The sequence below is a fragment of the Natrix helvetica genome (assembly GCF_964273705.1).
Source record: "Natrix helvetica genome assembly, chromosome: 8".
In the NCBI taxonomy this organism is placed as follows: Eukaryota; Metazoa; Chordata; class Lepidosauria; order Squamata; family Natricidae; genus Natrix; species Natrix helvetica.
In genome coordinates this window covers 997,217-1,013,695 of record NC_138559.1, presented here as the reverse complement: position 1 = coordinate 1,013,695, position 16,479 = coordinate 997,217, and the positions used below count along the sequence as shown (strand labels likewise).

General features: G+C 62.1%; 1 protein-coding gene across 6 annotated transcripts; it reads left to right on the top strand.

Annotated features, from left to right (window-relative positions):
* Positions 1–804: 804 nt before the first annotated feature.
* DMTN (dematin actin binding protein) lies at positions 805–16,339 on the top strand. 6 transcript variants are annotated; one of them, XM_081961002.1, is made up of 16 exons: positions 805–939; positions 7,982–8,043; positions 9,092–9,166; positions 9,991–10,146; positions 10,426–10,470; positions 10,700–10,811; positions 11,205–11,261; positions 11,344–11,499; positions 12,091–12,197; positions 12,294–12,399; positions 13,443–13,507; positions 13,916–13,964; positions 14,075–14,325; positions 14,440–14,520; positions 14,636–14,773; positions 15,411–16,339. In XM_081961002.1, exons 2-15 carry the CDS (start codon positions 8,026–8,028, stop codon positions 14,747–14,749), a joined length of 1,392 nt encoding a protein of 463 aa, XP_081817128.1. In that variant the 5' UTR covers positions 805–939; positions 7,982–8,025; the 3' UTR covers positions 14,750–14,773; positions 15,411–16,339. The 6 variants fall into 6 exon arrangements, with proteins under 6 accessions (XP_081817128.1, XP_081817127.1, XP_081817125.1 ...); XM_081961001.1 differs by having other exon boundaries at positions 15,250–16,339; XM_081960999.1 differs by having other exon boundaries at positions 14,636–16,339.
* Positions 16,340–16,479: the final 140 nt, after the last annotated feature.

Genomic DNA, 16,479 nt, shown 5'->3' with positions numbered 1-16,479 from the left:
TCCCCCCCCCCCCCCGCCGTTCCTATAACTCCAACTCCTCCTGTGGCTTCTTCTTCTCTGTTAGTAAGAATTGGGTTCAGTATATCTGATCCTCTAGTTCTCTTCTCCAACCTTTGGACCACAGAGCTGTCAGCTGCGCTCACCTGCATCTCCAACTAGGCACACAGTGTGTCTCCCAGGTGATATCAGGGCAGTTCAAGTCCCCCCTCGCTATTTGATTGATCTGAGAACCGAGTAAGAGAGTCGGGTGGGAGCTGGGGATTTTCTGGCCAAAGGGCTGCCTGGTCTCTCCTTGAGAGCCTCCAGGGATAGAGAAAGGCCCGGTTCCTTCCACGCCTTCAGGGCTCCCACCGCCAGGAGAGTCCGGAGTTCTAGGCTGCTTGGCTTCGGGCGCTTTGCCGTTTCCTTCCTTCGGCGTCCCCGGTGAAGGAGACCTTCTGAAGGCGCTCGCTTGAGCGGGCTGGGCGGGGAGCTCGGACAAGCCAGGCCACCCTGGCGCAGCCTCCGCTCTCCGGCTCTTCGCTCCCTGCGTGGACGGCGGGGGAGCCGCGGCGGGCGCGGGAGGAAACGGGCCACCCGCGGCCGGCTTGCGGCAGGGGCGACCGGCCGGCCGCTGCGCGCTCCCGTGCCGGGGGAGCCTCCCTGGGCAGAGCGCCGGGTGCAGGTGGGCCGAGGCGGGCGCGAGGGCGGCGGAGCTTTCCTGGGCGGCGCCCGGGCGGGAGGCGCGTGTCCATTGGGGGCCCCGGCCGCCCCCGCCCGCTTCTCAGCCCGCCGCCAATGAGAGGCCGCCGAGGAAGAGGAGGCGGGGGGGCTCCGCACAGGTTGCCGGGGGCGACGGAGCGGCGGCGGCATCTCCTCAGCCGCGGAGGTGACGGGCGCGGCGGCGGCGGCGGGGAGGGGATGCTGGCGGCGGGGCGGAGGGCGCCCTCAGGACGGAAGGTAGGCCCGGAGGCGAGGGGGGCGGCGGGCACCGGGGGCGGCTTGCAACGCGGGCAGCTCCCTCCGAGGGTCTCCGGGCACCGGGGCGGCTTCGCTGGGTCCGGGGGGGAGGGAGGGAGGGGGGAGTTGGGCGGGCGGCCGGGGGCTGCAGCGGGGCTGGGCCGGCAGGACGCTTGGCAGGTGCGCGGAGGTTGCGGGGCCGGCGGGGGCTTCTGCGGGGGCTTCTGCGGGGGCTTCTGCGGGGCTCTGCGGCCGATGGGCGGGCGGCCCTTCCGGAGGCTGGGCGGGGGCGCAGGAGCTGCGGCCGGAGAGAGCGCGCTGCCCGGCCCTCCGCCTCGCCCGGCGCGCCCAGCGCTGCTTCGTCACGGCGCGGCTCGTCTCCCCTCCGCCCAGCCAGGCAGCCCAGGCGCGGAGCCGCAGGGGGCGGGCAGAGGGAGCGGCTCGGCGGGGCGCGCCTTTCGCCCGCCGCCTCCGTCCCCGCCGCGCTCGCCGCTCCAGCGCCCGCCGGTAAGTCGGCCCTGGGCAGGATGGGGGGGGGGGCGGGCGGGAAACGGCGCCGCTGCACCTGCCGGCCTGGCCTCCCCCGGGGGAGCAGCCGGGGCCACGGGCGGGTCCGGGCAGCCGCGCCCGGGGCCGCCTTTCCCCACGGGCTCCCTGGGCGGAGGAGGCTGGGGGCCGGGGACGGGAGGCGAGGGGCGCGGGGTGAGCAGCGGCCCCTGCCCGGCCCTCGGGGGGGCTTCTGGCCGAAGGTGAAGTGGCGGCGGCCGAAGCGCGCATGCGCCTGTATCTTGCCGCGGGGAGCCGCCTGCCCTGCTGCGCCGTTCCCGCTGCCCGCTCGGCTCCGGCCCCCCGACGCTCCCGGGCTCCGTGTCCCTGGGCTCCTGGTCGGTCCTTCCGCGGGGAGCGCTCCCCGGCTCTGAGCGCGGACATTCCGCGGTGATGCTTCGGCTGGGCTGCCCCTTTGCCCCCCGCCCCGGCCAGGGCCTTTGAGGCGAGGCGGCCTCCCATCAGATACATCTGAAGAAGATATTCCACACCAGGGTCATCTACCCTCTTCAGATTGCACACAGGCCCAACCGGGGGGGGGGGCATGTACAGAAGACCACCCAGGAAAAGAAAGCTGCTTCCTTCCCACGCCCATTGCCTCAGGGATGCAGGAGCCCCAGGAAGCCTTGCCTGCTCCGTTTCTCTGCCATCTAATCCTGGTGCCCGGAAGGCCACTCGTGCCTCTCCACCTTCCCCCTTTGGCAGTGGCTGGAGAGTGGGCTGCTCTGTTGCCCAGCAGTCAAAGAGCCCCAGGCCCTGCTTCTTCCAGATTCAGCCACGGACATGAAATTCTTCAGTGATGACAAGGCAGCCAGCAAATGAGACACCACTTGTTCCTGGACCCCTAAATTTATGCCACGCTCAGAGAGAGCCATCTCAGGACTACAAGCAGTTGTACCATCTGCGGTGGACCATGGAAACTTCTATCAATGGAAATAGATCCCTGGTTTCTTCTCGGAGGCCTGGAATGGCCTCTTCTGGACATTATCCCTATGTTTAAAGTTACTTAATGCCAATCTAAGGAAGGCAGCTTGAGGCACAACCAGAGAGAAGAGGGGAGAGCACTGTAGTAACCAAGGTGGAATTAAAACGAAGTCCAGGCCTGGCCAGTGAATTTCTTCTTGGGTTTGGGCTTCACAAAGGTCTCCTCAGCAAGGATGAACCATCTGGGATGAACCAATGCCTGGCACCTACAGCCCAGTGGGAAGACGGCTGACTGGGCTATTCATGCCTGTCTCCTTCGGGGAACGTTTAGGCCTCACTTGCCCTCCGTCTCCAAAGGGCAACAGGCAGGTGGCGGCTTCCTTCCCAATTGTGGCTGGTCTTCCTTGTCTTCTGCCTGCATGGCAGCTTCCAGGGAGGAACTGCGGCGGCTCCCACAGACTCTGGCGGCTGAAGAAAAGGAGAGGAGGCAACGGCTGCTGGGCCACTAAGGAATCCACCTTGTGGACTTAAGCTGCAATCAGTGCACAAAGGCAGCCTTTTCAAACAGAATGCATTGGTACAATCTTTTCACCGGGATGACCTTGGTCATTCCTGAATTCATTCTCCATATGAATGGCCAATGTCCACTTGGCGTGTGTCTTTCCCCACCTGGAAGCCCTTGCTTTCAAAGCTGCCTTTGGAAGAGCTCTCTGGCTGGGCCTTGGCCAGTGGCTAGAGGCAAGGGGGCTTGGCTGGCTGGATCTGCTCCTCCTCCTCCTCCTCCTCCTCCTCCTCCTCCTCCTCCTCCTCCTCCTCCTCCTCCTCCTCCTCCTCCTAGATGGTGAGCAGGTGCTCCAGAACCCCCTTTCTCTGATGCATTCAGAAATCCACACTCCCCTTATTTTTACATAGATGTTTTCTCTATTTGTAACGGAAGTGAGAAATTCCTGTCCACGTCATAGTTTTGACCCAGCAATAGCTGCGCCACTACAGACGATGGTATAAACCTTTAACAAGGAAAGAGGGATGGACACTTCGGCTCTTTCCAGTCTTCGGTCTTCCCAACTGGAGGGCTGGACAATCTTCCCACAGGAAGGCACAGACAAGACTGGAGGAAGCAGCTGGTTCCCAGCCCAGCAAAGCCTCTGCAGATTCCTTGTTGCTTTGTGCTGCCTCTTGTGAACGTTTCCGGGAGGGGGGAAAGAGAGAGAGAGAGAGAGACATGGCTGGGCCAGGAAGGGAGGATGTTTCCACTTGGGCAAAAGGGGAGGGGGAGGCCTGCGCTGACCTTCCATGCAGTTTTGTGGTTTTGATGGGCGCGAATTTTGGGGCTTTCTGGGACAGCTGTGGGAGGGGCAGGCTGTGTAACCCCCATCCTGGCACAGAAAAATCATCATGCCTAGAATAAAAATAAGAGCAGCCTGTTTTCAAGATAAGGTGGGGACGCGGAGGGAGGAAGGAAGGAAGGAAGGAAGGAAGGAAGGAAGGAAGGAAGGAAGGAAGGAAGGAAGGAAGGAAGGAAGGAAGGAAGGAAGGAAGGAAGGAGCCTCCGCCGTCCCGGCGTCTAGCGCCTTTTCTCCTTTGCGGCTTCGTCTCCCCCTCCGTCCCCCCGCGGGGCCCAAAGACGCTCCTCCCTGGGCAGGGAGAGGCAGCCGGGCCACGCATGGACTGCCGCTTCGGCCGGCGGCTGATGGGAGGCGGCCCCGCTTCTTCCGCGCCCAGCGAGCGACCGGGCTCCGGGGCTGCGCGACTCGGCCGCCGGGGACCCCCGAGCGCGCTTCTCTCCCTCCGTCCCGCCGGGGCTCTTGGGAGGCCGGCCCTGCGAGCACCGGGGCTCCCTTATCTGCGCTCTCCAGGCGGGCCGGCCGGAGGGGCCGCTGCCGGCTCCTGATACGGGCGTGGCCCCGCTGCGCGCTGCCGATAACCGCGCCGGAGAAGGAGCGGGCGCAGCGCCTCCGCCCGGGCTGCCGGCTCGGCCCCCGGGGAGCTTTTTCCGCGGAGAAGTCGCTGGAAGCGGGCAAGGCTGATCCGCCGCGCGCCCGGCCGAGAGCCCGAAGGGGCTCTTGGGCCGGGCTCTCCCGAGGCCTCCGGAGCCTCCTCGGGAAGTTGCTTCGGGGTTTCTTGCCAGCCCCGCGTCAGTCTTGGCCGATGTCCATGTGACGGGTGGGGGTGGGGGGGAGGTCATAGCCACATTGGTGTTGATGGGTCTTCTGCGTGTGTGGATTTTCGAACAAGCCTCTGTGACTCTGCAGGACGTTGGCAGCAGAGAAATCCAATCCCCTGCAGCCCATTGACAAAGCCACCGAAATAAGAGCTGGGCATCAACCTGAAAAGATGGCCTTGGTTCTAAGGCTCTTGGATGATGGGTCCAAAGATCTGCTAAGCCTTGAGCTAAGCCCAGTAGGGCAAGGGGAAAGGGTCCTCCCGCCCCGCCCCATTCCAGAAGTTGTCTCTCTCCAAGGGCCCCTTCAAGCCAGGGGAGACCTCCTTGGAATCAGGTGCTGGAGAGACTGATCAGGTGTCCAGGGTTGGGCTCAGGCAGGCCCTACTTCAGCCGAGCATGAAACATTGGATGCCAGGCAAAGCCTGATGGTCTTTGGGTTGCAAGCGCAGGATGAATCGTGAGACAAGGGCCCAAGCCCCCCTCTCCCCCAGCCACTGGCACAGCCATGGGGCGCTTCCAGGGGACTCTGAGGTGGCCAAGGTCCCCTTGAGTTGGCCCCCCCGGGCAGCCTGCTTGGAAGACTGTTGGGCTTCAGCGTTGCCTCCTTCTTTCTCTTCCCTCCAGACACTCCTACAGTCAAGATTAAGCCCCCCCTCCTGCAAACGGGGGCACCAACACAGGAAGGGTGGAAACTCAAACCGTGATTTGCTTACACACTTTTTGTTTCAGCTTCTGGTAGAGTCTTAACTCCAGGGGCCAAAATTGGTGCCCCCACCTCAGCCTGCCATTTTCTGGAAGAAGCAGCCCTCTTGCCTTGCTGCTCCCTTAAAAAAAACACCTCCTGCAGCCATGAGGATGTGTGTGGTCTGCCCCGCCTGACTAATCCCCCATTACCTGGTTCATTTGGATCACTGCCCTGCCCTTCCACCAAAGGACAAACACATCCCTAGCTTTAAAGTATTGTATTTATGTAATTAAACATATTTCTAAAGCTTCCTGTCTCCAGATGACCCTGGGCGGCTCACAAAAATAAGAAGGCCAAAGAAAACAAGCCAATCCACTAAAGAACTGTTAACTTGGTTAACTCAATCTCCCCAAGAAGGGGGGGGGGATTTTCACACTGACAAAGCAAAGAGAATTTTGTAGCTGCAACATCTGCTGGTCCAGGGGCTGCAGTGTGGAAGAAGGGAAGTCTAGATGGCCACCTGTTGCCCCTGGGAAGGACCTAGCTGGGGCTGCCTCTCCAGAGCTTCCCTATGAGGCAGTGGCGGCTGCTTAAGCCCCTTGGGAGGACAAAGGGGGCTCCTCTCCTCAGGCCAGCAGCCCCCCCCCCCCATCTGCACTGTGGAAAATGTGAGCTCAGGGCTGCCGATTGCCAGCCAGAGAATGCAGCCTTATCTGGCACTCTTCATGTTCCCTGCTGCACATAGAGCAGGCTTTGATGGGGGGGGGAGCAGTGTCCCCATCTGTTCTGGCTGGGCTTTGGCTGCACCCCAAAAGTCAGAGGCATATTCTTACCCCAACTGCGTCCGGGTCTCTTGGTCCTCCTCCTGCTCAGTGCTCACTGCAAGTGCTCAGGCACAAGCTGCCTCTGGGGCCTTTCCATTCCCAGCAGCTCCCTCTGTTTCCAACGAGGCTTGGGGGAGGGGGGGCTTTCTTCCCAGTTTAATTATTCACCCTTGGGAAGTGCGGAGAGGGGCCCAATCCTGATGCACGGGATGAAATCCAGAAAACGGGCAGGTTGTTCAGCCCCCAAAGGCTTTTCTTGAGTCTACTTTGGATGCCCAGTTCTCCGAGGAGGGGACGGGCAAAAGGAGGCTGCTTGCTGAGTTTCTGCCCAGGGTGAAATGGGGGAGGGTTGGAAGAAGGCTTGGGGGCCACAGGACCCCTGGACGCTCCCTCTGGTCACAGGAAAGGACTGTGATTTGGGGGAGGGGGGCTTCGCAAGGCTGCCTGCCTGAAATTTGGGCTCCACTGGAGCTTCTCTCCTTCCGGAGTGGCACCTACTTGTGGATGCAAAAGAGATTCCAGAGGCTAGAAAGGGAGCGAGCGAAGGAGCATCAGCAGCAGTTTTATTGTCTCTTCCTGCTCCACGCCTGCCTCAACCCCAGGGCTCTGCTCCAGTCAACAAGCCGGCATCGGGCAGGCGCACCCAGGGAGGAGGAGGAGACGGTCCCTCGGCCTTTCACTTGGGGGGAAGGAACCAGATTTGGAGGGGGGGCAGAAGGAGACCAAGAGCTGCTAAAGCAAAGCCAGAAGTCCTGCGCAGGGCAGCTTCCAGGGAAAGTCGGGAGCTCTTCCTCCTCCTCCTCCTCCTCCTCCTCCTCCCTCCCTCCCTCCCAGGGGCTGCCGCAGTGTCGTCCCTTTGAAGGAGCCGCAGCTGCTCTGTTGCCAGGGCTGCCTCTGGAGCTTCCCTGGCAGGCGCCACTTCCCGCAAAGGTCCCTTAACCTTTTGGAGCCCAGCCCATCAATGGGCGGAGCTAGGGGGGCGCCTGCTGGGGGGTGGGTGGGGGTGGGGTGAGAGCAGAAGGCAGCCGCCTTCCTGCCCATGTGCCGAGTTGCCAACACAGTCATGGGAAACATCCCAGGGGTGACTTCATTTGTCCCTCCCCTTTTCTCCCCCCCCCCCCGAAAGGAATCTCTGCCCTTCAACACAGGCAACAGGCTCTCCTGGCTTCCCCCCCCCAGCAGTTCTCTTTCATTGTTAAAACTGGGAAGCCCCCTCCCTCTGCCCCTCTTGCCCCCCTCCACAGCCACCAACCAGCTCTCCTACACAGGCCTCCGGGAGGGGCCGCAGGGTCTCCCAGATGGGCCTGGCTGAAGGGTTGCCCTCAGAGGAGGGTCAGTGGGAAGTGGGCCCCCCAGCAGAGCCCAGGCACCTCTGGGGATGCCGTGCCCCTTGGTGTGCATTCACACAGCCGCCAGAGCTCTGGCTCATGCTGTATGCGAGAATATATATATATATTTCACTGGCTGAAGACGGATGTCCCGGGGGGGGGGGGGGGAACCAGGCTGGACCCTTCAAATGTCCTGGCCAAAACTGCCTTCCAGGAAAGGATCAAAGGCAGAGAGCTTGTAGCTTGAGACCCTCCCCTGAGGGCAACCCTTCAGCCAGGCCCATCTGGGAGACCCCCCTCTCTCAAGGGAGTGGAACCAGAGAGGAGGAGGGGGGCTCTGGTTCTGAATCTGGAGTGGGTTTTTTCCCCTCCCCACAGGGGGGCTTCTTGTGAAGGTGCGGCTCTTCCGTCACACGAGTGGGACAACGCTCCCCCTCCCTGGGATTTCAGCCCCAGCCTTGCCCAGGTAGAAGGTCCTTTCCGGGACTGCAATCTGCCAGCACATCTGTAAACACACACACACACACACCCAGCCCTCTGCTAACCGCCTGTCTCCTCTCTTCCCTCTCAGGACTTGCTGAGGGAGCCAGCCGAGGCTGCCAACGTGGAGGCTGGATGGAAAAGTTGCAGAAGGTAACTTCTGGGGTGAGGGGGGGTTGGGGGGCTTGTTTGGAAAGCAGAGGCCAGGATTCCTTCCCGAAGGTCCTTCAGGGCTCTCTGAGCTTGGTGGTTTTCTTGCAAATGTTTCATTGTCAAAGGAGGCAACATCCTCCGTGCTTTTAGGGGCGCTGGTGAGCGATCCCCCCTCCCTTTCCCCACTGATGACGTTACCTTGGTGGGTCATGAGACGTCTGAGAGGAAAGCAGCTCACAGAGCTCCAAGGAGCCTTGATTTCAACCCTCAGCTGCAGACCTTCCCCCTTCCCCCTCCTGCCTGCACAGAAGTTACTCCTAGTAAAGGGTCCCAACAGGAAGCAGAGAAGCAGCAGCAAGTGGCTGTTGCAAGACTGCCTTCTTCCCCGCACCTCAGACCCCAAAGGAAAGAAAGGAGGGCTGGAGGTCAGTCAGTTGCTGGCAGCAGGAGGAGGAGGGGTCCCTGCAGAAAAGACCCTGTTGCGGCTGCTGTGGGGACTCCCGGTCACAGTTGCCAAAGAGACCCCAAAGGTGGAAGCAGGAGGGCGCTGGGTCCTTCCTGCTGTTGGGGGCACGCAGAGAAGGGGAAGGGGGGACACGTGGCTGCTTCCCCCGGCCCAACCGCTCTCTCCAGGTGCCCCCGGCCCCGCTCGGTCACTCCAGATGAGCAGAAGAGGCACCTTTCCCATTTATAAAACAAAAGTGGGAGCAGCAGAGCCTACTTGGCCACATCTTAACGTTTCTCCCGCAAAGCCCTGCCCTGGCCCTCAGCATTCTCTGGGGGCCCAGTGGTTGGGAGGCCGTATTCCCTGCTAACTCTGCCAACTGCCAGGAGTTCAATTCTGACACACTCCAGGTTCATTCAGCCTCCCGTCCTCCTGAGGTCGGTAAAAGGAGGAGCCGGAATGCTGGGGGCAAGAGGTGGCCATGGCAAGCTGACCGCTCTGAGGCCTGGGAGCGCTTGGAGAAGCCGCCTGCCCCAAGAAGGGCCAAAGCCGCCAGGGGCCTCTTTCAGGCTCCCTGATTAGCCACCTGCTTTTCCCTTGCAGACGCTGACATCCCCGAGGAGCATCGTCCTCTCGGCTCGGGGATCAGGCCCCCCCGGATCCACCTCCAGCATCACGGTGAGAGCCTGCGGACCCCTGGCCCCCACTTGCCCGGCTCTCAGCAAATCACGGCTGGCTGAAGAGCAGGAGGAGGAGGAGATCAGAGGGCCAAAGGGAGGTGCCCCGTGGGGGGGGGAGCAGAGAAAACGAGGGAGGGGAGCTGCTCTTGGAGGCAAACGTGCCTTGGCCCTGAGCCAGGAAGAGGAGGGGGCGATCCAGCCTGGTGCAGAAGAGGGGGGTGACCCCGTTCACCTCTCACCCCAGGGACAGGGGCTCTGAGGGAAGGGCAGGAGAGCCTGGGGGAGCCAGCAGGGACCTTTGGAGAAAGGAAACCAGAGCCCCCATATTTGAGGTGGGGCTCTTCAGCATTAGGATGGGGGGGCAGTTGACGCCTAGGAGCCCAGTGAGGCTGAGGTGCTTCAGCATCTCACAGACACAGCTGGCTCTCAAGGAGGAAACGTGGGGGCCGTTGTGAAGGGTGGGACCCCCTTGAGAGAGGGAAAGCCGAGGCCCCCTTGCAGGGCTGGCCTTGTGCCCGTGGTAGGTCTCGACCTCGGCTTTCCCTGCTCCACCTTAAGCACTTGACCAAACCGGCTCTCGTTGTATCAAAGCCGCATATGGGCACAAAACTGGGCTGGGTGGAGCCCACGCTGGGGAGGTGCTACGCAACCTTGGCACTGGCTTGTTCTCCCTAAGTCCCAAGAGAAGGTGGGCAGCTCCCCTGGGAGAGGGGCCCCAGTCTAGGCTTGGAAGCCCAGGGGGGGGGCGTGTGGAGGCACCTGGCTCTTCCCTCTCTCTGCCCCCTTCATCCATCAAAGACCCCCCTCCTCTCCTCTCCCCAGGCCAAGATGGACGACGAGGTCCTGGGCTACAAAGACTTGGCGGCCATCCCCAGAGACAAGGCCATCCTGGACATCGAGCGCCCCGATCTGATGATCTACGAGCCCCACTTCACCTACTCCCTCCTTGACCACGTGGAACGGCCAGGCAGCCGAGAGGTGAGGCCGGCACGGCAAAGGGAAGCCAGACGCCGGATGCCCTCAGGGACACCCACACCCCCGTGGAGGTTTTGGGGCTGAGGTCCTCACCCACCAGGCCCCCATCAGACGTGGCTGTCCATCCAATTGGGGGAGTGGAGGACAGGCGGGCTATGGCACCGCTTCCTAGCTTGCAAGGGCGTTTCCCGCAATGGTCAGGGCAGTGCAATCCTGAGGGCTGTTAGGCGGAGTAACAGTAGGTCGAGTAACGTCCCCCTCTCCCGGCTGTTCTTCTTGCAGCCTTCACTCTCGCCCACGTCTCTCTCTCCTCCCCCATCGCCAGAAGTAAGTGCTCTTCCGATGGGCGGTTGGACGGGCAGGGAGTCGGTGGCCCTTGTGGAGGTGGGGGCTGACTAGATCTGCTCAGGGGGGGACTGGCTGTCCCTTGGCCAGGAAACCGCAAAGAAAGGAGCCGCCCTCGGGAGGAGGGGCTCAGAAGCCCCGGGGAGAGGGCCGGGGGGGCAGCGGGGCCTTCTCCTTGGTGCGCCGCCATCCATGCGCTCTCTGCTTGCAGGTCAGCCACGAGTGGGCAGAGGCCAAATCCCCAGGGAGCGTTGGCAAGGCCTCTGGGCACCGGGCGGGCAGCAGAAATCGCTCTGGACTCCTCCAGCACTTCCATCATCCTGGTACAGGCTTCCTCGGGGGCAGTGAGACCCTCCTCTTCCCGACTGCCAGGGCATCTTTCCGAGCCTTTCCTCCCCTGGAGCTGCAGTGGTGCTCAGGGATGCCTTTCCATAAACATTGGGGCACCACCACCACCCCCCCGACTCCAAGCCCAGCCTTTGGGTTTTCCTTCTCTGGGGTTTGCTGGGCCCTGTCGTGCATCGGAGGCTGCTGGTTGTATTCCAGCCTCTGGGTCAACAGGAGGCAGTTCCCCACCCCCAACGAAAGTGGGGTTACTCTACAAATCTGCTGTGGAGGGAGGGAGGGAGGGAGGGGGAGGCCCAGGGAAGAGGGAAGGGGTGGACCTGGGCATCTCTTTGCGTGGAGGTGCTTATCCATTTCTCTTCCTTCCCCAGGGACCAACACGGAGGAGATGAACATCTACAAGAAGCCGCCCATCTACAAGCAGAGGGGTAGGAGCTGCTCCTGCGAGAGGGCTGGGGGTGGGGGCCGGTGTAGCATTATCTGGGGCTCATGACCCTTGACCTCTTCCAGAGGCTGCGCTGGCCCCAACCCCCGAGAGCAAAAGGCTGGTTGAGGGCCTGATCATTGAATCCTCCAAATTCCCTGCTGCTCAGCCGCCCGATCCCAGCCAGCCTGCCAAGATTGAGACGGACTACTGGCCCTGCCCGCCCTCCCTGGCAGTTGTCGGTAGGTGCCCTTTCCTAGGCAGCCCTGGCTGCGGATCTGCTGCTCTGAGCAACCGGCAGCAGCTGGGGCTCCAGGGAAGGTTTTCCCCCGCTCTCCTCCCTCGGGGCCCTTCCCTTCGGCAGGAGAGAGTCAGCCGTCGGTGTCGGTGCATAAGCGGCATTGTTAGCTTTCTTTGGCTGAGGCAGAGGAAGAACAGGGCGGTCCAAGAGGAGCGGAGGGGACTGCCTGGTGGGACCCAGAGCTTCCTTCTCTTGGGGAGCCCCTCCCCTGGGCCCAGGGACCACTCTGTCTCTCCTGCACAGAACAGGAGGTCCGAGCCCCCCTGCCCAAGCGGGAGGCTGCGTTCCTTCCCCACGTCTGAGTCTGATGGGCCTCCTCAAACCCTGAAGGGGTGCTCAAGGAAGCACAATGGCCCCACTTCCAGACCCCTTTGAAATGTGGAGGACTTTAAGACCCCTCTAGCAGGATCTGCTCGTTCGTTAACATTCAAGTATTGCAAGACAAAAGCCTTTGCTTTCCAGGCCTTCTGTGGGCAGACACAAACACACACACAAAACCCGCAGTTGGTGACTCCTGCTTGCACCCCCCCAGAGACCGAGTGGCGGAGGCAAAAGGCATCCAGGAGAGGGGAGGAGGCGGATGAGGACGCAGAAGAAATGCAGAATCTCCGGGAGCTGCAGGAACAGGAGCTGAGCAAGGTAGTGGGAAGCACCCTGGAGGGGGGGCGAGTGGGGGGGGGGCGAGAGGGGGTAGTCGGGGGCTCCTTCCAGCCCTCTTCCTTCTCACCACTGTAGGTGGCCTCCAACCTGGGCAGACTCATCCTGAAGGAGGAGATGGAAAAATCTCTGCCAATCCGCAGGAAGACCCGCTCTCTTCCAGACCGAACTCCCTTCCACGCCTGTGAGTGACGCCCTCCTCCCTGGCTGCTGTGGAGAAGCGTGGGGAGGGGGCGCTGTGTGCATAGAACCCTGGCACTCAATGTAAGGGGCTTGAGAGGGATCTGATCCACCCCGACAGAGCAGGGATCTGCACCAGCAGATGAGACGCCTCTCCAAAGTTTGCTTAAAGGAGGAATGCCCTGGGCTCCCTCAATGGGGACTTTCATCCTGATGGCCAGGCCAGTCTTTCTGCTCCTGCCTTGGAGTCCCTACAGAACGATCCCAGCCCCAGCATAGGGTGGCCTGGGGGGAACTGCCCTCGGCCTGGCTGGCTGCTCTCCTCAGGAAATGTTCATCCACGTTCCTCCTCAACTGCCCACAGCCGATGCCACCTGCAGGGTAACCAGGGCAGCAGAGGGGCTTCCGATCTCGGAGCGCTCCTTCCATTAGGATGGCCTCGGCTGGCCTGGCCTTTTCCTGCAGCTGCAGGACACTTGCAATGACCCCCCCCCCCCCGAGTGCTTGGACCAGAGATGGCCAGGGGGCAGCTGTTCCAGAGGGCGAGGCTGCCCTTTGCCATTAAGGTTGGCAGATGCCCATTAAGGGCACCCGGGGTTTTAGAGGGCAGTTTCTGCCACTGCCCTGACCACCTGTGGACCCAGCTGCTTCCCTCGTTCTTCGCCCTGAGAGAAGGAACCGGCCTTCGGGGCCGGACGATGGGAAAACGGCTAGAACTGCGATTCCTTCCATTCCCAAAAGAGGCTGGGAATGTGGGGCAATTTGGGCTTGCCCGAAGCTTTCATCCCAATCCGGGCCTCCCTTCCGCAGTTGGGAAATGAGCCCCAGAAGCCTTTGGGCCTTTCCTTTTCCTTCAGCCGCTGCTTGTGAGGTTTGGAAGCCTCCATGGCCCCAGCTAGTGGATGGGAGGCAGGGTCCATTGGCTGCTTGGCTCCCCCCCATCGGCCGGATCTCCTCGCCTGTCCCAGCTGAAGGTGCTCCTGCTCCACCCACTGAGCAGTCCGTCCTCCGGAGCATGGACCCACCCTGACTGCTCTTCTCTTCCAGCTTCGCACGGAGTCAGCTCAAAATCAGCAGCCCCTCATGCCTCTGGGAGACACACGCTTGCCAGGGTAAGGGGAGACCCCTGGGGCCGTGTGGGGCCTGGGGCTCTTGGAAGGCAAGCCAGCAGGGAAGAGGCGCAGGACGTGAAGTGAAATGAGGAGGGGAGGGGTAGGTGGGGAAGTCCGGAAGGAATCCAAGAGAAGAGGGCGTGTTCTGGGCAGGGGCTCCCACCCCTTTCCCACTTCCCTCCCCTCCCCCCCTTCAGCCCTCCATCCGGCCCCAATTCCTTCAGCCAGCTTTGCCCTGAGTGTGCTCGTGGGTTGCCTGTCACGCCATGCCTGCCCTGGGTGGTGGGCTCCAGCTCTGCACGGAGAGCAGCGTGCTCCTGCCTGGCCTTCTCCGTAGTCAGCCTGGCAGGAGGGGAGAGAAGCCGCCTTGGCCAGTGGATGACGTGCTCCGCTCCTCTCTTTCCCCAGCTGCAGTCGACCGAGTTTGGAACCGGCAGCAGTGAAAAAGGCGGTCCAGGTAAGAGAAGCTCCTGCCCCTTGCAGACCCCCCCCTCCTCCCCCTCTGAGCCTTTCTGCGTCTCTCCCGTCCCGTCCCTGGCCCTCCTCATTCTCCCTTCTCTCTTGCAGGTCTGCAGGTGAGCAGCTCCCCCCGCAATGGGGGCAGAGAGCAGCCCGGAGGCCGCACGGACGCTTGTGCCCACCCCAGCAACCCCAGACCCGGGAGGGGCAGGCCTGAGGAGGCAGGGGCCGCAGCCCTCGATCCCATGGGAGGGATGGGAAGCCCTGCCTTCAGCTCTGGGCCTCCTCTTCCCCTGCAGAATGGCCAGAGAAGCCGCATGGACAGAGGCAGCTCCCTCCCCAGCATGCTGGAGCAAAAGGTGAGAGAGAGGGGGGCCCTCTGGAGAGGGGGGTGCAGGGAGGCCGCAAAGCCAGGCCTTCCTTCCTCCGCAGGCCTGATGACCGGCTGGCCGTTTGCTTCTCCCTCGCTAAAGATTTATCCGTATGAGATGCTGCTGGTGACCAACCGAGGGCGAGTCAAACTGCCCCCAGGAGTGGACCGGACGCGGCTTGAGGTATGGCGCCCTCCCCCTCCTGTGACTCTGGCCCAGGCGGGCAGACCTGGCTTAGCCGTGGGCTGGGCCCAGCGGAGTCCCTCAAAGCAGCCTCCTCCTTTCCCCCCCTCCCCAGCGGCACCTGTCGCCCGAGGACTTCCAGCGGGTCTTTGAAATGCCCCCAGAGGAGTTCTCCCGCCTGGCCCTGTGGAAGCGGAACGAGCTGAAGAGGAAGGCCTGTCTCTTCTGAGCCCCTCGCAGCCGCCTGCCCAGCGTGAGCAAGCCCCGCGTGTGTGTCGTGCATCGCAGAGGCTTTAGGGCGCCTCTTCAGCAGGCGCCAAGGAACACTCCTCCCCCATCCCAGCCATGAGGAAGCCGGCCATCCCCAGGCGGGCAGGGGAGAAGGAGCCACCTGGGAGTGTGGAGCCGTCCGTCCGTCCGTCCATTCCCCCCCCCCCCCGAGCATGAGCCAGAACTGGAGCAGTTGGGTGGGGAAGGGGGGGGCTCCTTTGCTTCCCTGGCACCCGAGAGGCCCCTCCTCAGCCGCCATCCAGCAGGAGTGATGGCATTGGAGCCTTTGTTGTCCCCGTGGCCAAATGGCCTTGCTGCCTCTTCAGCAAGCTTTGGGTAGCAGGCACCCCGAAACAGAGGCACCTCAAAAGGGCCAGTCTCCCCCCCCAGCTGCCTTCGTTCTCCCCCCCCCTGGCAGTTGGGACCTCCGATTGCCCAGGCTTGCCCTCCTCTTTTCAGAGTTGGTGGACCGTTGGGCCTTCTTCGTGTAGTCCTGGGCTTTGTCCTGGCTGCCGCTGGCGTCTGGCTGTCCTCCCTCTGGAGGGTGAAGGATCCTTCCTCCACAAAAAGGGGGAGATACGGGAGTCCGCAGGGCACTCTTTCTGCATCTCCTTCCACAGAAATGCCCCCCTTAAGATCGCCCTGCAACTTCACTGTTTCTGGGACAGTTTAAGTCATTCCAGAGCGACTGGTCTGCGGCCGAATCTTCCCTCACAGCTGAGCCGAGAGTGTGCAGAGATCCCATTGCCTCCATCGTCCGCCAAGCAAGTAGGCATTCGACTGAGTAGAGATGGACACGGATGGAACGGCTGCTCCGAGCAGCAAGAGCCTGGTGGCAGGGGCGCCTGGAAGAGAGCCGTCCCGACTGCTGCTGGCTGCAGGGAGAGCAGTGATGGGGGATCAGGAGGTGCCTCTTCGTTCCAATTACGCAGATGGGCACAAGTCGCCCTCCTCACTGCAGGCCTTGTGTGTGGGGGGGTGGAATCTCCAGCTCACCCGTGAAAAGGAAAACCCCATAGAGGAATCAAGCAAGAGAAGCAACCTGCCCAAATTCACTGGCAAATAGGAACTCTGAGGGACTGAGACTGGTGGGGGGTGGGGGGCAACTCCACCCATCCTGGCAAGCGCCCTCCACAGGGTGCCATGCTCAGCAGAAGGGAGGCTGCCGCCTGGTGGGCTCTTGAGGGACCTGGCACTTTGGGACGGGCGTGAAGGAAGCGGCAGCTTCTCTTGCATTTCAACTCCCCCGAAATGGTGAATCCCGAGGGTCCCACCTGAATCCGGCTGCCTGAGAACGAAGCAGCTGTGCCAGGGGTCGGTGGGAACTGCCCGCAGAGACTGGAACTCAGCTCACCCACTTCCCTCTGCCCACCACCCCCTCCCCCTCCCGTCACTCCACTCCGTGCAAATGTAGAGCGCTACTGATGTGAATGTTCTTCAATATGGGCCTCTGACCGTAGTTCAGTCCCACCCACCTACTTTTGCTGATGTGAAACTCTTGTGACCGTTTCCCCCTTTTTAATTAAACGTGAAGCAGCTTCATTCAAAAGCTTCGTTTCGGGCTGGTGTTGCCTTGGAAGCCGGGTTGGTAGGTGGCTCCATTCACTTGGGGGATAGGATTCTAAAAGAGGGGTCCCCAATCCCCGGCCCACCTCCGGGCCTCAGGCTGTTCAGAAGCAGGTTTTGGAA